The sequence below is a fragment of the Leopardus geoffroyi genome, chromosome B3 (assembly GCF_018350155.1).
Source record: "Leopardus geoffroyi isolate Oge1 chromosome B3, O.geoffroyi_Oge1_pat1.0, whole genome shotgun sequence".
NCBI classification, from domain to species: Eukaryota; Metazoa; Chordata; class Mammalia; order Carnivora; family Felidae; genus Leopardus; species Leopardus geoffroyi.
The window spans coordinates 61,417,043-61,439,628 of record NC_059337.1 but is presented as its reverse complement, the minus strand read 5'-3'; the positions used below and the strand labels follow the sequence as shown (position 1 = coordinate 61,439,628).

Here is a 22,586-nt window from a genome sequence, read left to right as displayed (position 1 = left end):
ACTTCTTCCACCTCGTATATTCCAGTCTCAGTATTTCATTCAAATTATAAATATTTGAGGGCAGAGGCTGCATCTTCTCTCCTTTTTTCATTTACTCAGCCCACTCTCAATGAGCTCCTAAGGCTTCCACCATGGCCAGTGTCCATGTTGGGGGTCATGGACAAATCATGGCGTTGCCTCAAAGCCACAGGCTGCAGGGGGTGGGGCACACGAGCCAGGTGGCAGGTAGGCAGACTGCACAGCTCCTACCCCGAGTCCTGGGAGCCAGTGGTTTGGAAAAGTGTCCCTGGGGGTCTGGGCAGGACTCCCTGACCTGCACACCCAGCCTTGCCTCCCTCCACAGGCCATGGGCACCCGGGGTTCACTCGGCCTCCCTGGGACCGGCGCCCTCTCCAGATTCCTTGGGGGCAGGCAGAGCCAACATGGCCCCAGAGCATCTTACCCGCTCTTTGCACTCCAGAAACTGCCCGCACCGCTCGCTCCCCTCAAACCCGCACCCTTGGCCTAGCCCACTGGCCACTCACTGCAGGTCCTGCTGCCTCTGGTGGGCGTCGGGGGCAGCGCGGTGCCCAAGCTCCAGCAGGCTCTCTACCAGCTGCTGGCAGGTTGCCACCCGCTGTCCACCCAACTCTACTTGGTGCTGAAGCTTTGCAAACTTGGTGCGGAGGTGCTGAGGACAAGAAGGGAGTGGGTGACAGAGTGGTCCCCTGCTGGGGAGGCAGCAAGCAGCCCAGGAAGCAAGTGCCTCATGACCGTCGTCGGGCAAAGAGGGGTTGGACAGCCACTGTGCCCGCACACTCTCCTCAGAAGGCCTGTCCTCAGCCAGGGCTCATGACCCTCGCGGCCCCCTTCTCCACAGCCCCGTCAGGCTGTCCCGTTGCCCTCAGTCTCCCGCCACAGGCTATCCACCGAGCCCTGGCCTTTCTCTCACCAGGATGTGCTCATGGTCTTCTCCGAGGCTCTCCCCTTCCCTGGCCACCTGCTTCTGGCTAGCCAGCCAGCTCCACAGCTCCTCGGCCTCTCCCATGAACTCATGCAGCTTCAGAGTCCCCTCCAGCTCCCGGCCCCTGTAGGGACAGCCCGTAGTTCCCACAAGTCAGTTGCATAATTCCCCCGGGGCAGCTGTCCGGGCTGAAGGAGGGAATCTGAAAGAGTTTATTCGTGGTCTCTGCCCAAGCCTGTGGCTCTGGATTCAGGAAGAATCCAGCCTAAGAAGGACAGTGCAGGGCAGCGGAAGGCGCACATGTGGGGAAGAACAGAGCGTAGGGAGCTAGGGGCTGAGTTCCACTGGCCCTCACTGAGGACTTGATGGAAGGAGGTGAGTAACACACAACAAGGACTCATCTGACGCGTCTCCGTGGGCCTGGGGCCATGGGTTCCTTCCAACTCAGGGTCACAGTACAGGAACAGTCAACTGTGGCTAGACTCCCCGTACTCAGAGTGGGTACGGTGCCCCTTACCGTGTGATTGCCAAAGCCTGCAGCGCCTGGAGCTGCTCCCGAAGCCTCTTCCGCACCACTTCCAGCTGCTCAGGGGCCCCGGGGCCAGTGAGGGTGTGGGCCTGCTGGTCAAGCTTCTCCATGGAGCTCCAATAAAGAACCAGCTCCTGCTGTAGGGCCTGCCGGTACACGTGGACCCGTGCCAAGCTCAGGGTGGCTCTGGGTGGCTCACTCATCTATACATCCATCTACCTACCCATCTGTTCCCCCACTGATCCTCACACCCATCCATCTACCCATCTACCCACCTGATGATCTACCCATCCATTCATCCCCAACCCATCTGTCAGCCATGTGTCCACCATCTACCTACCCGATACTGATGGAGCTCTTACTGTTCCATCAAAGTGAAGACATGAGGGTGCCCTCAGAGAGCTCACTATTTAGCAAGGAAGGGTAAATGCTGGGTAATTGGAGGGAAAGGGTAAAATGCTGTCTAAAAGGAAGGGAGGGCACAGGCACAGGAGGCCCTGTACTAGACCCCAACAATACAGTCTACACAGATGGAAAGAGGTAAGTGAGCTGCCCAGGATGCCTGGGACACCAAAGCTCCACGAGGTCACAGCTCCAGGCACACTCCGTAAGAATGGCTGAGAGTCCTCAGTCACAGGACACGGAAACACTGACCATGAGGGCTATACAGAAAACAATGCCCAGATAAGAGGACGTTTCAGTGCCATCCCGAGCCAGCACTGCTGCAGGGTCTAATGCTGTGTGACCCTGAGAGTCCGATTCCAGGAAGGAGGAGGGTGGTCCAGGCCTCTCTCCCTTTAACTAGAGAATGCTTGTGGGGGAAGGTAGGTTTCGGGAGGGCATTTAGTTAATTCAAAGAATGACATTCAAAGTGTGGGAGGGAGAATTCTGTGGAAAACACGGAGAGGGTTAGAACAGGTGACCCCAAGCGAGGACAAAGTACTGGGGCAAGAGAGGAAGAAGAGAAGGCAGAGAAATCCTGAGGTTACAGGGGTATAAACTGGTCAGGGGACTACAGAAGGGGGGCAGGGGTTCTTCAAAGTCTTGCCTCTGAAGAAAGGGAGCACGGGGGAGGAGCAAGGGTCTTGCATGATTTGGGGTTGGGCAGGAAAGGAACTGGCCGTGTTGTCAGGAAGCAAGAGCAGGGCTCTGTGCCTCTTAGTAGTAGATGTGCCTTTTGGGAATGTGACAACCCTCTCCTCATGGCTCATCGACACCCTAGTGCAGACTGTGCGGGGGATGCCTGGAACATGGTACCTGGTGCTTCCCAATGAGCCTGGCAGTGTCTGCCTTGTCTCCACCATAGTCCTGACTGCTCACCAGTGGCCATTTCTCCTTCACCCAGTCCTCCAGCTCTGATGCAGCCAGAAAATACTGCCAAGAATTAAGCCACTTCACCTTGACGATCTCACATAGGACCCTCCACCACCCCTTGTGGACGTGATGCCAGGCTCTCCAGCAGCCAGCACAAAGAGGGTTCTGTGCCTACATGGGGACCACCCAACCTCCTGGGCCAAGGTTCTCACCATTGACCCAGTGCCCCAAGAGTCCCAGTCCTGCACACCTCACTCACAGAGTTTGCCTCCCTTCTGCCACTTCCCCTGATCCTGCGAGCTCTCTGCATCTTACCTGCTGGACGGCAACAGCCTGCTGCAGGCACTGGGCCTGCACCTCACATGTCCGCTCCAGCTCTGCCCAGAGGCCTTCCAGCTTCTGGCACTGCTCCATGACGCGCTGGGCTTGGGGGTGCCCCGAGGCTGCGAGGCTCCGTCCGGAACCCAGCACCCATTGCACCTGTCCCTGGTGGGCTTTCACCTCTGCCTGGAGCACCTGCTACAGAACAGCATGAGGAGCTGCCGCCTCTGGGGTTCCCTTTGTCACGGGGTGCCTGGAACGGAGCCGTGGATGCGGCTCCGGGCCCCACCGAGACCACACTGCTGGGCAGGGGATAACTGAGGGCAGAGACTTGGAAACCAGGACACCCTGAGCAGTGACAGAGGGCTTCTAAGGTCTAGGAATGGGATGTCAGGGATCCCGGGAGAAAACGGGGGGCACTACCTCATGCTTGTGGCAAAGTCTCTGAGCACCATTCAAGCATCTGGTGGAGCTGGTGGAGCTGGCTCTGGGCATGTGCTCAGCCACCCAAGTGAGCTCCAGGTCGCTCAGCTGGTAGAACCGGTACAGCTCAAGTGAGGCCTGCAACTGTACGTGCCGAGCGGCCAGATGTTCCTGCAGGGACTCGAATCTGGGTGGACACAGAAGAGATGGCGGATGCTGGGAACAGATGGGGACAAGACCCTCGGTGCTTTGTGTAGCCCAGCCAGGGACTCACGAGGAACAAAGTAGGGATGGGGCAAAGCCTGAACTGGTGAGGGGAAAGCGGCTGGAGAGGGCTCAAGGCCCAAGCTTTCACCCAGATGACCTGTACAACTTCCGATTTGGGGTTGTGTGTATGGCTAGCTGGGGTCTCCGGTCTTCCTATCCCAGAAACGACCCCTCTCGTAAGGGACAGAGATTTGGGGAACCTCAGGTCCTGCAGATGCCACCACAGGGCTCCCTGGGTGGAATCAATCCTCACGTTCACATGGTGGGGGTGGCACACAGCAGAGTGAAGATGGAACAAGCAGGCGGGTACCTCTGCAGGTACTTCTGGGTCTCTTCCGTGACGGTCTGGGAGGTGAGTCCCCGCTCTGCCTGGGCGACGAGGGCAGCCATCTTGCTGGCCAGCGCCTGGCTCTCGCTTTCCAGTTGGCAGTGCTGTTTCTGTCGCCGCCGGCTTGAGCCCAGGTCCTGCCCTGGTTCTGCACTCTGCAGAGCCCCCTCCAGCTGCTCCATCTTCTCCTTGGCATCCTGAGGAAGGTGCAAGGTGCTGCACTAGCTCTGGAGTACCGGCATGCCAGTTCGTGGACTCTGACACCACGCTGCTTGCAGCTTAACAGATGCACCGAGGACCTGCTGACTCTACCGTTGTCCACCTCCCGCCTTCCCCCTGAGCCTCATGACCACTCCTGTCCCCCCTCATGCTTCTTCCTCCACGGGGATGCAAGTTGCGCTGACCACACACATGGGGTACACAGGAGACGATTCTATATTGGCCTACAGGAGGGCAAAGCCAGGCTCAACTTGCCATAGGCTAGAGGCCTCTTAAGACTGCAGGACTTCCCAGGACTAATCCAGAGTTAGTAGAATACCCCAGACTCCTGCTCCGCAGCTCCCCCCACCCCCTTCCTGTCCTGCCTGCTCCCACCCTGCCTGGCTCAGTGCAGGCTTAGTCTCCTTCCCGTGCCCTGTCCCTCCAGCTGACCTGCAGCAGCCGCAGAAGCTGGGCCTGCTGCCTAGCTTTTTGGAGCTGGTCCCCACGCTCTGCCATCTTGTGCTTCAACTCTTCCCACTTGTTACTCAGGCCCTGGAGGCTGCCCTGCACATCTTCCTGGGCATGGAGCCTGCTGCTCAACAGCTGTCTCCCAACCTGGGGTGGACGCAAAGACCAAGGGAGTTTCGTTGAGTTGCTGGTACCATGAGCGGCCACAGCAGGCTGGACCCAGGTGGCAGAGGTGGGGGAAGGGGTAGCTGGCTACAGGCTGCGTTCCACAGGCTTCCAGGGCTCAAGAATTTCATGTGGCCCCAGATCTGGACAGAGGTCAGAGGGCTTTCCTCTGATACCACCAAGTAGAGCAGAGGGAGTGGGGGGAGCAGGCATCAGACTATGGTAGAGAAGGCTTTGTTCAGGTAGACGTAGCAGGCATTGCAGCTGCCCTAGGAGCTGGGGGTGGGCTGGGCTGGGCTGAGCTGAGGTTGGTGGGGAAGAAATGATGGATACTTTCTGGGCTGGTTTGGATGCCAAGACAAAGAGGTACCCAGCCAAGCGGAGGAGGAATCTGGGGGATCCTATGTCCGAGGTAGCAGTAAAGAATCTGAAGGGGAATTCTGGGCTGGGAGTCTGAGGAGGAGGAGGCCCTGTGCCCTGTGTCCACTGCCCCCACCTGCTGCAGGGCCTCCATGTGCCCGTAGGTGGCCAGCAGCGCTCGTTCAGCTGCTCTGTGCAGCTTGAGTTGCTGCAGGATGTTGCTGGGCTCTTGGGAAGGCCCATGTGCTGCCATCAGCCCCTTCTCCTCTATCCACAGCATCAGCTCTGCCACATCCTGTTTCCATTTCTGCCCAAGAACAAGGAGAAAATAGGTCTTACAACCAGGGCTGAGGGGGAGGGGTCTCACAGACTCCCAATGGCCCAAATCCAATCCTAGTGTGCAAGGGGGGGGGGGGGTGGGTGGGGTTATTGCTCCCATGTGGAGACAGGGAAGCTGCGATCAGGACGGAAATGTTTCTCTCTCACATTACTCCCTCACAGTAGGAAGATGCCTGGGGACTGATGGCCTGGGCCCCATGGTGTCCTGTGCCCAGATAAGAGGAGCACTTGAGCAGTCCCTGCTCCCCCAGCTCACATCAAATTATGTGTGATCATTTCTCTCCTAATAGGCTTATGGTAGAGGAGGCCTGTGGACTGGTGCAGCTCTGAGCCCCTATGGGGGCTGAGCAAGTATCTGGCAGAGCCTAGATCTGCAGCTGGTGCCCGTGGCCCATGCATGAGCCTAGAGTGCGGCCAGAAATGATGGGGAAGGGGCACAGCCAGATGAGGGATGGCAAGGAGGTCTATCAAGACTTCGGGTCCAGTCTTGATTCTGAACAGTGTGGCCTCAGCTTGTTTTCTTCATCAGGAAAAATCCGAGCCATAATGCCTGTCTCACAAGAAGCCCTATGAGGGTCAAGGACCTAACATGTGGGAAAACGCTTTGGAAACTATCAAGGGCTCTGTAGAGCGCACAACTGTTAGTGCAGTGATAGACTCCTAGGCACTCCTCCTGGGGAGGCCTCGTGCACCTGGGCTGGCCCCCTCACCTGGAGCTGGAGGGAGGCCAGCAGCTGCCTCTTCCTCTGCTCACTCCTCTCCTGGACCCTGGTCCACCGTCCCTGGATGCTCTGCAGCTGCTCTCTGACCCTGGAGGCCGGGTGGAATGGGGGAGGGTCTAGGGAGGGCTCCACTTTAAGGCCCACCGCAGCCCGGGGTGCACCCTGCCGCTCCCCCACTCCCCACACTGTCCCCCGGCCTCAGGGTGACAGGCTTTGTAGGCTGAAAAAGGGTGGTAGGCGCTGCCCAGACCGGCCTTGCTCACTTGCGCGCAGCAGGGTGTCGGCTCTGGGCCAGCTTCTCGCCACGTGCCCGCAGAGCCTCTGCTCGAGGCCCAAGGATTCCCAGCAGGTGTCCAAACTCTTGGTGCTGCTGCAACAGGCTCTGGGCCTCCCCCACATCCTCCTGGGGGTGCAGAGACCTGGGGTCACGCTTGGGATGACAGGGGTCAGCACCCTATTGTCCACTGCCATCCCAGGGCCGCCAGCACCCCTCCACCCCTGCCTACTGACTTCAAAGCTCCCTCCAGTGATGGGGAAGCATCACCGCAGCCCTGTATTCCAGACTTCCTACCCCAAGGTGGCCCTGCCGCAGGAAGGCCTTGTGGCTGGCACAAGTGGCAGTGAAGTCATCTACATCTCTGCCGAATCTATGCAGCTCCAGCCCCTCCTGCAGCTGCTGCCGTCTCTGCTCCCAGGCGGCCTGCAGTCCCCAGCCTCGCTGGCTCAGGAGCCTCAGAACACGGGCCACCTCTTGGGAGTCCGGAGAGTCCGAGGCTGCAATGGGCTGGCCCTGGGCCTCCAGCTGCCGCAGCCTATCCAGGATGACAGGCAGAAGGTCATACCCCATCTCCTTCTCACCCCCCTTCCTCCCCTCTCACTGGGTCATTCATTTTGGAGCTCTGATAGAAGGGTAGCTGGCAGGAGGTCTGAGGCCGGTTAGACCCCTGGTTCACTTGTTCCATGGGGCAGCTGTGCCCTGGCCCACTAGTGATGCACAGAATGTAACAGGCCTAGCACACTACTGAGGTCTCAATACTTTCCCTGCTCCCAGTTTGTTACACACTTGCTCTGGGGGACCATCCCAATGCCGATGCAAAGTCAAGTAGAAAAATCACTCAAACCGCATACATGCCTGACTGCAAGGCCACTGCCAGCCCATGAGTATTTAAGAAAGGGCCCACAGGCACACAGCTTGAAGGCTCCACTTCCTCTGAGCTGATGCTGCCCTGAACCATTCGTAGAGTCTTGAGCACAAAGGACGGGATGGATTCAGTGACCACTTGGCTACCTGTCAGGGTCTCTCGTGCAGGGCACAGCCTGTAGACTGTACTGGGTGACTCTGCCTGCCTGAAGACCTGTAGTATTGCCCCTGCAGGAGGAGAGGCCTTGCCATGCTGAGAAGTTGGGTGTCTTAGTCCCATGGGGGGGGGGGGGAGGGGAGGGGAGGGGAGGAGGGGAGGGGAGGGGAGGAGGGGAGGGGAGGGGGTCCTGAGCCATCTGACTCCAGGGGTTCCCATTCTGGTTACCCAGAATTGCTTGGGAGACTAGGCTGTCCTGATTTCAAACAATCCATCAAGTTCACCTGGATGGGGTATGGCCAGGTCTACACTTGACAGAACCTTCCAGCAAGTTCAGATTCTGCCCCGCGTCCCTCCCTGAAGCATTCAGGATGCCGGACCAGTTGGTTACATCCCCCTCCTTAAAGCCTGCCCCAAGCACCTGTTGGACACCAGCCTGGACTACAACCCTGAGTGATGCCCTGCTTCCTGCCTCTCCCTCTCTGATGTCCTGTCCCCACAGGCCTTAGCCAGCCTGAGGCACATCCTATCCCGCCTCCCGTCCGGACCTCTCCTGCTTCAGCCGTATCTCCTCCAGAAGGTCTCCGTGCTCCATCAGCAGCCTCTGGGCCGAGGCCACGTCCACCGCCTTCTCCTCGCTGTGCAGCCGAGCCCAGGCGCCCTCTGCCCACAGCAGCAGTTGCTGGCTGTCCTGTAGGAAGCTCTGCCGTGTCCGTGCCTCGGCCTGGGCCCTGGCCTGTCGGGCCACGTGCTGCTGTACCTGCTCCAGCAGCGCCTGCAGTGTCTCCACCTGTCCTCTCAGGCACTGATTCTCTGTGGGGCCTGCCTCTTCAGCTCTGGGAGATGGGGCCCACGGCCCAGTCAGTGCCCTGCCCTGGTGTCCAGGCTCGGAGTCCCCAGGCAAAGTGGTGTTGACTCTGCACTCCTGCCTCCCCCTCACCGTGGGACAGCAAGCCCGTGTGGCCTGCCCTTTCCCCATGAGCATTTTCTCACGCCGTGTCCCCACCTGCGCCCCTGCCCTTCAGACAGCACATCCAGCCTGTGCTCCAATTTCGGTCCCATTCCTCATGCCACAACCCTGCTCAGTCCTCCCCTGCCTCCCAGGGCCCGAACCCAGGCCGTACTTTATGGTGATCCTCTGCAAGTGGTACACGCTTCTCTCCAGTGCCAGCATCTTCTGCTGGGCCAGCTGCAGGACACGGTGGCTGTCCTCTGACTGCCCCAGCTCCAGGGTTTCCAGCCGGAGTATCAGGTCTCGCAGTTGGACCTGTGTGGATCTGCACTTGTGCAGAAAACTGCACACGTCCGTGGTGCGTGCCAGCTGCATTTCCTTCTCTTTCTTCAGGGCTTCCAGCTGCCCCCACCTGAGCAGAGCGAACAGGGATGTCTCTGTCACAGGGACATCTCCACAGCCATACTGGGGCCGCAGCCGGGGGTTCACACAATAGCTGCTGCCGGGCTGCCTGTCCCTATGCCCTCTCCTCCCTGTCTCTGACATGTCCGGTGTTTCCTCCTGGCATCTCCAGAGGCACCTCAGCAGGCGCACAGGCCCGGGCAAAGCATCCAGCCTGTCCCCACTGCTCTGTGCTCCCTCCGTCTTACCTCTGGCTCAGTTCCTCCTGCTGTTGCTGAATTCTGGGGGCATCTTCAGGACATCTCTGCTTCAGCTGCTCAGCAGAGCTGCTGACCTCAGTCAAGCAGCCCCTTCCCACAGCCAGGGCAGTGAGGAAGTTCTGGGGAAAGGAAGACCCAGGCCCTGAGTGAGTTTCTTCTCTTCCCACACCGCACTCAAGACTACAAATGACCTGATATGCTCTGCTGTGCAGGTGTCTGAGCAGCATCCCTCTGGAAGGACTGGGGTCTCTGTCCTTAAAGGGCTGGGAGGGCCCTTTAAAAATTCAAGGCTAGGTATCCAAATTATAAAGCAAGAAGTAAAACTGTTATTATTTGCAGATGACGTGGTATTATATATAGAAAACCCTAAAGATTCCACCAACGAAGTGTTAGAATAAATGAATTCAGTAAAGTTTCAAGGTACAAAATCAATATAAAGGAATATTTTGCATTTCTATACACTAATAATGAATCACCAGAAAGAGAAATTAAGAAAACAATCTCATTTACAATTGCATTAAAAAAAAAAAAACCGACGAATAAGTAACTGAAGAGATAAAAGACCTGTACGCTGAAAACATCGATGAAAGAAGCTGGGAAACCCCCCCCCCCCAAATGGAAATATATTCTGTGCACATGGATTAGAAGAATTAACATTGTTAAAATGTCTAAACCACTCAAAGCAATCTATACATTTACTATAATCCTGATAAAAATTCTAATAGCATTTTTCACAGATATAGAACAATCCTAAAATTTGTACGGAAATGCAAAATCCTAAAATTTGTGTGGAATAGCCAAAACAATCTTGAGAAAAAAAAAGTCTTTCTCAAGACATCAGTTAAGGCATCATGCTCCCTGATTTCAAACTGTATAGTTTACTATAGTAAACTGTAGTAATTATTTATAATGATCAAAATAGTGTGGTATTGACATAAAAACAGACAAATAGATCAGTGGAACAGAATAGAGAGCCCAGAAATAAACCCGTGCACATACAGTTGATTAATTTATGACAAAGGAGCCAAGAATGGGGAAGAGATAGTCTCTTCAATAAATGGTGTTGAGAAAACTGGACAGCCATGTGCAAAATATGAAACTGGATCCCTACCTTACACCATACACAACAATAAATGCAACACCCAAAACAAATAATCTGCTTGCAAAACAGGTAGAGGACCTGAATAGACATTTCTCCAAAGATGACATACAGGTGGCCAACAGACACAGGAAAAGATGCTCAGCATCACCCCTTATCAGGGAAACAGATCAAAATGACAACAAGATGTCACCTCACACCAGTCAGGATGGCTGTTTTCAAAAAGACTATAAATAGGGGCACCTGGGTGGCTCAGCCGGTTAAGCATCTAGCTTTGGTTCAGGTATGATCTCATGGTTCATGAGTTTGAGCCCCATGTTGGGGTCTCTGCTGTCAGTGTGGAGCCGGCTTCAGAACTTCTCTCTTTCTCTCTGTCCCTCCCCAGCTTGTGCATACTCTCTCTCAAAAATAAATAAAAAATTAAAAAAAAAAAGGGTTAGAGGGGCTCCTGGGTGGCTCAGTCGGTTAACCGTCAGACTTCAGTTCAGGTCATAATCCACAGTTTGTGGGCTTGAGCCCTGCATCGGGCTCTGTGCTGACAGCTCAGAGCCTGGAGCCTGCTTCAGATTCTGTGTCTCCCTCTCTCTCTACCCCTCCCCGGCTCACACTCTGTCTCTGTCTCTCTCTCAAAAATAAATGAACGTTAAACAAATTTTTCTTAAATAAAAGATTAAAAAATGGCTAGAAATAAGTGTTGGCAAGAAGGTGGAAAAAAGGAAGCCATTGTGTTGGTAGGAATATAAACTGGTGCAGCAACTATGGAAAGTAATACAGAGGTTCCTTCAAAAATGAAAAATAGATCCAACCTATGATTCAGCAATTTCACGTCTGGGTATTTAATCCAAAGAAAATGAAGACACTAATTTGAAAAGATAGCTATACCCGCATATTCCTACAGGCATTATTTACAATAGCCAACATATGGAAGCAACCTAGCGTCCAGTGATGGATGGACAAAGAAAATGCGGCAAAGGGGTACCTGGGCGGCTCAGTTGGTTAAGCTTCCGATTCTTGATTTCAGCTCAGGTCACAATCTCACTGTTTGGTTTGTGAGATTGAGCCCCCAGTCTGGCTGTGTGCTGATATCAGGGAGCCTGCTTGGGATTCTTGCTTTCTCCCTCCCTCTCTGCTCCTACCCTGGTTGAGAGCTGGTGGGTGTACACATGCTTTCTTTCAAAATAAATAATAAACCTTAAAAAAAAAAAAAGAGGGGCGCCTGGGTGGCTTAGTTGGTTGAGCGTCTGACTTTGTCTCAGGTCATGATCTCATGGTTCGTGAGTTAGAGCCCCACACCAGGCTCACCAGCCCACTTTGGATCCTCTGTCCTCCTCTCTCTCTGCCCCTCCCCTACTCATGCTCCCTCTTTCTCTCTCAAAAGTGAATAAACATTAAAAAACAAAATTAAAACCAAATGTGATAGACATATATACCACTGTACAAAAGATGAACCTTGAGGGCATTATGCTAAGTAAGTCAGAGATAGATAAATACTGTATGATCTTACTTGTATGTGGGGTCTAAAAAGCACAACACAAGATAGATACAGAGGACATATTGGTGGCTGTCAGAAGTGGGGAGGTGGGCGGTGGGTGAAATGGGTAAAGGGGGTCACAAAGTGCCCATTCCTAGCTATGATGTAAGTAAGTCATGGGGATGGAATATATAGTTTGGAGACTATAGTTAATAATCCTGTGTTGCATTTTTGAAAGTTGCTAATAGAATCCATCTTAAAAGTTCTCATTACAAGAAGACAATTCTGTAACTATGTGTGGGGATGGATGCTAACTAGACTTACTGTGGGGTACATTTCACAATACACACAGACATACCATTATGTTGCATACCTCCAACTACTATCAGGTTGTGTATCAATTATACCTCAATAAAAACAAAATAATTCAAGGCCAGATCCCTTGCTTGTTCTTCCCAGACAGGACTACAGTTAACAGGGAGAAGTGGGACACAGGAGTGAATAACGGAGAGGCAGGAGCAGGCGGGGAGGGAGAAGGACAGGAATATGGAAAGGCCGCAGGGCCAAGCAGCCAAGACGCCCACCTTGGCTCCACAGGGGCAGTACCTTATACTTGAGCCGTGTGGCTTCCAAGTCATCCGCCTGGGGCTGCCGCATTTGGAGCAGTGCGGTCTGGTTCTCCAGCCATGACTGCAGCTCTCCACATGAGTCATAGAAGCCAAATAGGGCCACTGCCTCCTCCAACTGAGCTCTGCGGTGCTGAGGAGAGGCCGGCCCAGAGGTTGGGCCAAGGGCCAGTTTCCCCCTAGGGCACTCAGAGCAGGTCCCCATACCCTTCCCCCCAGGGCAAGAGAAGGCCCCTGCCCCACTGCTGGGTCCTGCGCCCTCTGTTGGAGGTCCAGGGGAAGAAGCTGACAAGAGCTTCATATCAGGTCAAGGGCCCTGGTAGAGTGTGCTCTTTTGATCTAGCCCTTGGCTCTTAGGTCCAAGCCATACTTCTGTGGGACCTGGCTCTACCTAGCCCCGCCCTTCTCCCCTCCAGGCTCTCCTCCAGCCATCTGCCACTCCCAGCTTCACTTCCAGGCTCCAGGCACTCTGGTCTTTACTCCTCCAGGACCTCCTGCCTGCCTGGCGATAGGTACTGCCTAGGGGATGGTCTCCCCCATCTCTCCTGCCCTCCCCCTGGCTTTGCCTGCTCTCAACCTCTCCTTGTTCCAGTCACAGCCTAAATGGCCTCCCCTCAGAGATGCCCTCCCTGACTCCCAGCCTGACCTGGGCTTCCATCACACCCACCGCCATCTAATGACCTGTTTCTCCTCTGCCTGTGTAAACTCCTTGGGGGCAGCGAGCATGTCCAGTCAACTGCTCTGTCTCTGGACTCCCGGTTCAGGGTCCAGTGCAGAGTAGGTGTTCCCACGAACATTTCTTGAACAAGAAGTGTTACTTACCTTTGCCAGGGCCCCCAGGCCCTCATAGTCCTGGTTCAAGCAGTCCTGTGTCTGGAGTATGGTGTTAGGGTCAAAGTCAGGGTCAAGCTCAGCGGAGAGGACCATCTTCTGAGTGCTTGGGGGCCCAGAGTGGCAGGAAACCTCACTCCGGGTCCGGAGGTTCCTCGGGCCTTCCTTTGGAGAGCTCAGGGCAGATACCACCTGTGCTGACAGGACACAGGGCAGTGTGTCCAGAGGAGACTCCCCTAAACACGAGGCTTGGCAGGGTGGGGCCAATGGTTGTACCTGGGGTGGTTCCAGGAGGAACCCGATTAATGCATGGAAACTGGTGGGCAACACGAGCAAAACCAAACTATCCTCGGATGACTTCTACAAGCATGCAGACAAGATTCCACTAATCGGACTGGGGCAGCCAATAAGAAGTTGCTGAGGAGGGGTGGGGCACCCCAAGCCGGAAGCTAAGATTCCCAGGTCAGGGCCCACAAAAGCCCTCCCATTTCCACTCTCTGTGTGTGGTCTCGGGAGACGGGGCATAGTGCTCAGACCACGTGTGCATTTGGGGCTGGAGGCCTGTAGTTCTGGGTCCCTGCTGTCCCACACGTACGGTAAGCGACACTTGGGTTGTGGCCGCCCGCGCCTGCTCGTCCAGTCGCCGTAGTTCCGTCCTGAAGGCGTGCAGGCTACGCTCCAGTCGCTGGTGGCGCAGCAGCAGGGCCTCTGCGGCCGTCTGGTCCCGCCCGCGGGACGCGCTCTCCAGGGCCGACTGCTTCTCCCGCAGCCACGAGGCCGCGTCAGCCGCATCACTGAAGTACTGCGGGCAGGAGGGCAGGCTGGGCACGGGCCGACCCCACACGCCTGCCCGGCCCCCCGCATCCGCAGCCTAACTACCTCCTGGACGAGCATAGCCGCCTGCAGCCGAGCGCCCCGCCTGGCTGTGGAGGCCCGGAGCCGCTGCCACGCGCCCTGCAGTGCCTGGGCCCGCTCCCTGGGGTCTGGCCGCGTGGGGTGCCCGCGGGCTCCCAGGTCGCATCCCCTCCGCACGAGATCAGTGCACATGGCCTGGTGGTGGCGGAGCTCGGCTTCCAGGGCCTGGCAGGGTGCAGAGCTGGGTGAAGGAAGGAAAGGGAAGGGCCAGGTGGGGACTGGGGCAGGGCCCAGGGTCACACGGACCTTGTGTTTCTGCAGGGCTGCTCTGATCTGGCTAAGGTCCCGGCCCAGGGCTTCATCCTCCACCAGCTGTTCGTGCTCCCTCAACCAGGTTTCCTCCTCCTCGCAGTCGTGCAGGAACTCTGCCTGCTGCAGGGTCTGCTCCAGCAAGGTGCGCCTGAGGGATGGCAAGGGGCACCAAAGGGACTGGGGAGGGGGCTCCCCTCCAGGCTCAGACACTCCCCCTTAGATAGGAGTTTTCTTTTTCCTGATAACTCAACAGGGGAACAGAAGACTTAGAGGTGAAGGTCAATGTGGAGGAAGTTGCCAAGTCAGCAGTATTTTAACCAGGGCAGGAGGTAAATTGGGTTCCAGAAAAGTTCTAGAGAAGGTAGGAGAGCTGGGTGAGCTCTTACCGGGCCCTTAGAAGAGACACCAGGCTCCCGTGAAGCTGGGCCAGTGCCTGGGCTTTGGCCTGCAGCACCTCCACAGTAGTACCCAGGGAGGAGTCCAGCTGCGAGGTCTGGAGGCCAAGATGGCGCACATGGGCCCCGTGGGCTGAGACCTGGGCCTCCAGCAGGTCATGCTTCTGCAGCAGCTCCACGGTCTCAGCCAGCTGCTGCCCACAGGCCGTGGAGCTGGCCAGCACCTGGCCAGGGATGGACAAGTGATCACTGCTGTCCCAGAGTGCTGGGTCATCACAAGTGTTGGTGCTGTGTCACCCAGGGGCCTGCTGGTCCAGGGCCCACCTGTAGCTCCTTGAGCTGGTTGGAGGCAGTCTCCACCTCCTGCAGCAGGCTCAGCACAGCTTGCAGACCTGCCATCTGCTTCTTCTGCCCTTGGAGACGCCGAAGGAGTCGCTCCCAGCGCCCAGTGATCTCCAGTTGCCTAGAGGATGTGAAAATAAGGGGTGGGCTGGGGTCTTCACTGGGCTGGGATAGGGAAGCCACCTTGGGGTCTACACCTGGTGGGGGTGCTTGGCTGTCATGGAGGAGCCTGAGCCCAGTGACTGGGGGCTTGGAGCATTCTAGCCTATGGCTGTCGGGGCACTGTGTTCCTGCTTCTTAAACACAGGCAGAGAAGCTAGATGGAGGGTCTGTGTGGCTCAGGGCCCCCAAACCTTTCCAATCTCCATCTCCAATGATAGCAACTCCATCCTTCTAGGTGCCTGGGCTAAAGGGCTTGATAACTGAATTTCTCACACCCCGCATCTGATCTGTCTGTAAATCCTCTTGGATCCAAAATATATGCAAAATCCCACCATTTCTCATCACCTGCATTGCTTCTCTGGCCTAGATTATTGCAATAGCTGCATAAGTGGTCTTTGTTTCTGTCCCTTCAGTCTGTGCCTGACATGGCATCCAGAACGATCGTTGTCGAACAGGAGTCAGATTGTGCCACTCCTTTATTCCAGCCCTCCCGTGTTGAATTCCCCATCCTTCTGTGAGTAAATCCCATCTTTACTGTGTCCTACAGATCCCAGCATGATCTCTACCCCCACCCTTTGCCCCTGTACCTCCTTGACCTCAACCACTACTTGTTCACTTTGACCAACAGTGGCCTCCATGCTATTTTCCAAACATGGCAAGCATGTGCTTCCCTATGCCTGGTAGAGTGTGTCCCTGTATCTCTACAGCTGGCCCCCTCTTCTGGTCTCTGCTTCTTCCTGGTCTTTGCTCAAAAGTCAATCTCCTCTGGCCACCTGATCTAACCCCCGCCCCCCATGTTGGCACCTCATAATCCCCTATCTTGTTACCATTTTTTTAAAAATCACTATTGCACGTACTATATATCTATTTTAATTTGTCTGTTTTCCTTAGTAGTGTGTAAGCTCTGTGAGGGGAGGCATTATGGTTTCTCCTCCTCACTACTAAATCTCCAGTGCCTAGAACTGTGCTTGGGACGTAGTAGACAACAAATACTTGTTCAGTGAATGAGTTGATAAGAAATATCTAGAAAGGGCAGTGCTTTACTAAAAATGGTGAATTGAGGGCGCTGGAACTTCAGGCATCAGTGGGAGTTAGATCTTTTAAAGAGAGCCCTGAACCTATAGATCAGACCTCTATGGCCAGGAATGGGCACAGGTAAACATAGGGATAGGAAGGCCTTAGCCTGTTTTGAGGATGATTTCTGCACCCCAGGCTCACCTGCAGGCCACATCTGCCCAGCCATGGTGCTGCTCCTGCTGAAGGATGTCTGCGATCTCAGCCAGGGCCTGGAAGCGTCCCTCCTGGGGCAGGATGCTGGCCTCCAGCATGCCCAGTCTCTGGGCAGCTGCGTCCACTGTGGCCAGGCTGGCTGGCGGGGCGGCAGCTGTGGCCTGGTCCAACATTTGCTCTGTGTCTGTCAGAAAGTTCTCCCTGAGGGCTGCCTTGCGCTGGAAGCGCCGGGCCAGGGTTTCCAGCCGCTCTAGCTGTAGGATCCTCCGCAGCAGGGCCTGGCTTCTTGAGGCCTCTGCCCGCTCCAGGACTGCCCAGCGCTGGGACAGCTCTGCGGGGCCCAGGCCCTCATGAGGCAGGAAGAGCCTGCGATTCTGGGCTCGGAGTGCCGTCTGCAGCCGGAAGAGCAGGGCCTCTGTGGCCCCTCGCTGCTGCAGCCGTGGTGGCTTCTCCTGGGTGCGGAAGAAGGCAAAGGCCACCAGTAGCTGGCGCATGGCAGGCAGCGAGTCTGGGAAATCCCGTGCCTCCAGCTGCACCTGCTTCTCCGCAATCCAGTGCAGCAGGTCGGCCACCAGCTGCTCGTACTGGGTCTGCAGCTCCTCTGTCTCCTGGAGCTGAAGCAGGATCTGGGGGAGGCACGGGAAGGCCTCGGGCAGCACCTCGGGGCAGGCCCTGGAATGGAGGTGCTCCCCTTTTGGATGCTCGGTGACTGCCAAGGTTGCCCAGGTGGGTGGAGGCTCTTTCCCCTAGCTGAGGTTGCACTAAAGTGGGGTCCTCCCAGCCCCCAGAGAATCAGGTTTGCCTGCATTGCACACTTAGACCCAGGAGTGTGGGGCACCCGCCCTGCTTTCCTCCATCTTATTTTACCCCATTTGGCCTCACTTCTGGGGAGTACTATTCTTTTTCTGAGCCACCTTTCCCTTTCCTGAGGCCCCCACATCCCTGAAACAGCTCAGAGCCCTTGGCCTGGATCTTCTCCCCCATGCCCAACCGAGACACCAACCCTGAGAACAGCCTCCCCAGGCTTCCATGCCTGCCGCCGTGCCCAGAGAGTATGAGAGCCCCGAAAACATGGACTGCGCCCAGCACAGCTGCTTCTGTGCTTGTCCTTGCAGAGTCTGGCTCTCTGAGCTTTTCAATCTCATTAGGGGCTTAACAGCCTACAAGCAGGGAGAGAGGGGAGGGACTGGAGCGGATGGTGCTCACCTGGCTTTCCCTGTTTGCCAGGCACTATGCTCACACTCCCAAGCACTCATAGCAGCCTTCTGTCACCCCAAGCATTATGGGCTCCAATGGACAGAGGATGCACGGTAAAGTTAGGGGACGTGGCCAAGGCCACACAACTAGGAAGTGGCAGACGCAGTCTTTAAACCTAGGTCTGACTCCAGAGCCCATGCTCATCTCTCCTCGAGGCCACCTCTGCTCTTCCACCAACCTTAGCGAGTCTCCTCTGGACAGTCTGCTCGTGGTGCAGGCGGGAGAAGTGGTGGTAGTAGAGGGAGACGTAGGTCATGATGGAGCGTTCATCGGGCTGGAGAGCAGCCACGTCCTCGGGGTCCAGCAGTTGAGCAATGCCCAGCTCCTGCTCAGCTACGCGGAAAGCCAAGTCGAGGTTGTGTAGTGGGCGCTCGGGACGCAGGGAGCAGTAGTCAAGCAGGTCTGGCCTGGACAGAAAGCAGGCAAAGCTCGTCACCAGAGAAATTTACTGCTTGGGTTTAAGTGGACTTGTTACAAAGGCAAGCAAGCTCCTATTGGCCACCCGGGTATTGGTTTCCCCTGCCGGTAACCTGAGACCCTAATGAAGGAATAGGGCACCTGTAGAGAGAGGAGGGCTAATTTCGCTCAGGGGCCTGGCTTGTGGGTAGGGGGAGAAGCTCAAAAGGGCAGGTACTCGCGAGGGAAAGGACTGAGAATAGAGTCAGCGATGACACAGACATTGGAGAAAGGCAGGGGTCAAGGCAAACCTGGCCAATTCCATGAGATTTCCTAGGAAAGGGCGAGGGCCTTGGCCATCAGCCATCTCTACTCCCAGGCCCAGGGTTCAGGGCCCAGAGGGATGTGGGAGATGAGCAGGTTGAGGACCTAAACCCATTCTCGGTAGTTGGCTTGGTGGTGAAGGCCTCCAGAAGGGAGGCTGAAGCCGGCCTCAGGCCAGGTCGGGCTGGGAGGGTGCTGGGTCTGCTCTCCCTCACGCGCACCTGTGTGCATGGATAAGGGCACTGAAGCCGAGTCCGTCACTCCAGCTGCGGGAGAAGTCGGTGATGTTGACATTGGCATAGCAGGCCGTCTTCCGCTGGCACCAGACCAACAGAGCTTCCTTGGCAGACAGCAGGGCTGCGCTGGCCCCAAACTCCTCCTGGAAGGGCAGGCAGGATGGTGGGTCAGCATGCGACAGCTGAGAAGGCAGTGGAGCCGGCAGGCTGCCGGAGAGGCGGGTCAGGCCTGGTTGTGATCCTTCTCCCCCCGCCGCCTGGAGGCAGGTGCAGACTGCCCTCTATTCGGAGCACCTGGTTTTACTTGATTTCATTTGTGGTGGGCAGGGACTGGGGCTGAGAGAGAAAGCTTCTTCTTCCAAAGAAGTGTGTTTCTCGGCCCTTCTGATGGGTGGGGCACTGTGCTAACTGACCCTGGGTCCCAGGGAACTGAGGCTGGGGTTTGTTAGACTGGCTCCAGGTCCCCTTGGGCTGCCTTCCAGCCAGGTCCAGGGCCCATGCACAGGGCTCTCCACCACTCGCACGCAGCCCTAGGAAGCCGGCACTATTTCCACTCTAGGGATGACATGAGGAGGTGCAGAGGAGTATTTAGGAAGCTCCCCAGCATCCCTCCACCGACAGGACAGGGACTGGCCTGACCAGGAAAGGCTGGCAGCTCACCCGTCTACCGCCTCGATGCCTCACACGGCTGCTGAGGGCAGAGTCTGTGTTGCTGCTTCACGCTGGGCAAGGACATCTTCACCGGGTTTCAATCCCCTCCCACCCTTCTTGTTCTTCCTCCTAAGAATTTCCTTTGTTCTGTACTCTCGGGTCCACCTGCCCCCACCCCTGCCCCACCCTCTCTCTTCTCAGTGCTTCTTTCCCACCTCCTTTCTCCCTTCTACTCCCCCTCCAGCCTCCATTCCTGCCTCAGTGGTACTCTCCTCCCCCCACTCCCTCACACCCCAAAGTTCCTTCCCTTCCCCTCCTCCCCCAACTCGTGCTTCCTTTCATTTGCTCCACTTCTCCACCAATTCCTATTTATAAACTCAAAATATCAAAGCAGGGCAGGCTGCATCTCCTCTCTTGCCCTTAGGGCCCCAGAGCTTGGGTGGGCAGCAGTGTAGGGTGAAGTGTCCAGGTCTAGAGCAGATGCCCTAAGCAGCTGGACTAGGCTGGCAGACACAAACTAGGAGAGGTTCTAGGGATGGGCATGGGAGGGAACAGAGTCAACCTGGTCCAATTATGTCTGTTTTTCAGGGAGCAGAGCCTGAGCGGTCAGGGAGCAGGGTGACTGGTCAGGAGATGATGCACCTGCTGCCCCCCCCCCCCCAAGCAAAGGGCAGCTGGGGCACCTGGAGCTGGCTTGGGGGACCGAGGAGGAGAGGGTAGCTACGTGAAAGGGCTTGAGGCCAGCTAGAAATTCATCCATCCATTCAGTCATCACATAGGCCCTAGGTTCTGGGGACACAGCCAGGCAAATCTCCTGTTCTCCCAGGGCTCACAGTCAGATCATGGGCTTCAGGGTCCTCCGGGATTTGAGCCAGATCTGTGGCTTCTTTTCATTCGGATTTCATCCTCTAGGTTGGCTTTTCTAACGCATTGGAATTGAGTCTTAGGTGGGGTTTTGGAAACCCCAATTGGAAAAGTTATGAAAATTGATAAATATAAGGACTTTATGTTTTTACTCTTTCCAATTCAGTCCTGAGAAAACAAAAGGTAGAACAGAGGAGGATAGGGGATGGTGTCTTTGGTCTTCAGGTGACTGGGGATTTGGAAACTTCTGGGATTGGGATGCCCTCCACATGTTTAATTTCTCCCAACAGCATATTAGAGGTGTAATGGAAGTTACAGGGTTTCGGTGCCAAGTAGGGAACAACCAGTCAGGAACTGGCACTGTTGTCACCAGGAAAGGCAGGCACTGGCAGTCACCTCAACCCCCTACTTGTGAATGGCTTGTCCCAGACTGAAGTTTGTGAACCTAGTTGTCACTTCAACATATTACAGTCTCTCTGACATTCTCAATCCTTTGCCCATGGTTGAAGAGTGGGTATTAATTGTGTGAATGCCAGGGTCTGCTGTGGGGACCCTAACAGTCAGGTGGAAAAGCTCTGTCCCCAGGGACCTGAGGGGAGGCTGGGGCTGGGCTGGGTGGCTGGGCGTTGGGGCTGGGACGTACCCTGTCCAGGCAGATTTGGGAAATCTGGAAACGCAGAATGATGACCCAGATGAGTCCCAGGATGAGTGTCTGGTCTCCATCCACGATGTTCTCTGGCCCAATGAGGGGTATTGGCACCTGTGGGCACAGTTGGCTGGGCTCAGCTGTGAAGCCCGTGTGCCAGAGGAGTCTCAGAGTAACCTAAAGTCCAGGGCACCTGTTGCCAGATGGCAGGGTCCTGGAATCTGTCCTGCCCCAGGACGTCCCCAAGCGAAAAATAGGCAGGGCACAGGTGAGGCAGGTGAAGCTTTTCTAAATGGTTGCAGCTTTGGACTCAAGTCGTCCTGCGAAAGACCCCAGCCTGGTGAACTGGGCTGGACCACTGGGGTGGGGAACTCCCTGTGTGTGGTCTACAGGTAAACACGGGCCAAGATCGGTGGTTCAGCCATGGGGGCTGGAAATAAGGAGTCATAAATAGTCAATACATGAACTCAATAGACCACAGCAGCTGTCTGCCTCCACCTCTTAGGGCATCTTGGAATCTCCAGGGGGTGCTTGGGTCCTTGGTTCCCACTTCAATCTCAGCCCTCTTCATTAGTGTTCCATCTCCTGTTAAAACGGCAGATTCCCAGGCCCCACCGATTACTCTCTTGGGCCAGGGCCCAGGATTCTGCATTTGGACAAACACCTCGGGTTCTTCCCATGCACTAAAGTTGAAAACCTGCTGCCCTAGATCTTGCCACATGGACAGGGAGGAGGAGCAAATGAGGGGAGAAAGGAACAGAATAAACATCAAAGCTGCACGGGACCTGGGCCCCTTCACCTTCTGGATCCATCTTCCTCTCCTGGATCCCAGGGCTCCGAGGACTGTAGGATTCTTGCAGTTCTTGGGATTGTTAGCACAGGCCTTGGGGCCTTTGTACTGGCTGCCCCTGCTGTCTGAAAATATTCCCCCCAGTAGCCACATGGCTACTTCCCTCTCTTCTTCTAAGTCTTTATCAAACAGCACTTTTTCAATGGTACTTTCAATGGCCACCTTATTCAAAATCACAACCCAAGGACTAATTCCTCCCGCTCAAACACACATGCTTGGCCCCCTCACCCCGCTTGGGTGGGTATCTTGGTTTTGTTCCCTGGTGTCTCCCTAGCAGAGCGTCTGGCATATAGTGGGTAATGGATAAGTATGCATTAAATGGAGAACGAAGAGGAGAGACTCCCATAAGACCTGGCGGGAAGCTGGCTTCGGCCAACCACCTGCCTGGTGGCTGAGGCTGCATCCCTGGGTCCTCCCGTGCGTACACTTTGTTGTGTCTGTCTGGTCTCTGAAGGGTCCACCCCATGCTCAGCCTTCTCCTGGCACACCTGAGCCCTTCTGCGCTCACCTCAGCTTGGGGTTGGAGTTGGAGCATCTGGTCAGTGGGGTGTTGGAGTCTGCTCATACCAGCTTGGGAAGGCTGATCTTCCCGCTTGGTGTTTGGTGATACCCCGCCGGTAGCTTGGAATCAGCCATGGTGGGGGTATCAATGCCACAGAAACCGGCAAGTGCTACAAACGAGGGCTTTTATTCCCTCTGCCCCGAGAGCTGATTGTTAAACATTTACCGGCGCCCGGTGACCTGGGT

At 55.8% G+C, this 22,586-nt stretch overlaps 1 protein-coding gene across 1 annotated transcript in view; it reads right to left on the bottom strand.

Annotated features, from left to right (window-relative positions):
- Positions 1-22,586, bottom strand: part of SPTBN5 (spectrin beta, non-erythrocytic 5) — a 47,440-nt gene that overhangs the window by 21,232 nt on the left and 3,622 nt on the right. Inside the window, 26 exon segments of the mRNA XM_045448106.1 lie at positions 525-670; positions 932-1,067; positions 1,461-1,618; positions 2,730-2,846; positions 3,102-3,302; positions 3,531-3,717; positions 4,108-4,322; positions 4,777-4,941; positions 5,456-5,626; positions 6,369-6,468; positions 6,644-6,783; positions 6,952-7,192; positions 8,227-8,514; positions 8,803-9,042; positions 9,281-9,411; positions 12,469-12,621; positions 13,311-13,511; positions 13,915-14,121; positions 14,199-14,399; positions 14,481-14,634; positions 14,873-15,105; positions 15,206-15,344; positions 16,604-17,241; positions 18,051-18,279; positions 18,814-18,971; positions 20,987-21,103. Of these exon segments, the coding sequence (XP_045304062.1) occupies positions 525-670; positions 932-1,067; positions 1,461-1,618; positions 2,730-2,846; positions 3,102-3,302; positions 3,531-3,717; positions 4,108-4,322; positions 4,777-4,941; positions 5,456-5,626; positions 6,369-6,468; positions 6,644-6,783; positions 6,952-7,192; positions 8,227-8,514; positions 8,803-9,042; positions 9,281-9,411; positions 12,469-12,621; positions 13,311-13,511; positions 13,915-14,121; positions 14,199-14,399; positions 14,481-14,634; positions 14,873-15,105; positions 15,206-15,344; positions 16,604-17,241; positions 18,051-18,279; positions 18,814-18,971; positions 20,987-21,103 (5,066 nt within the window).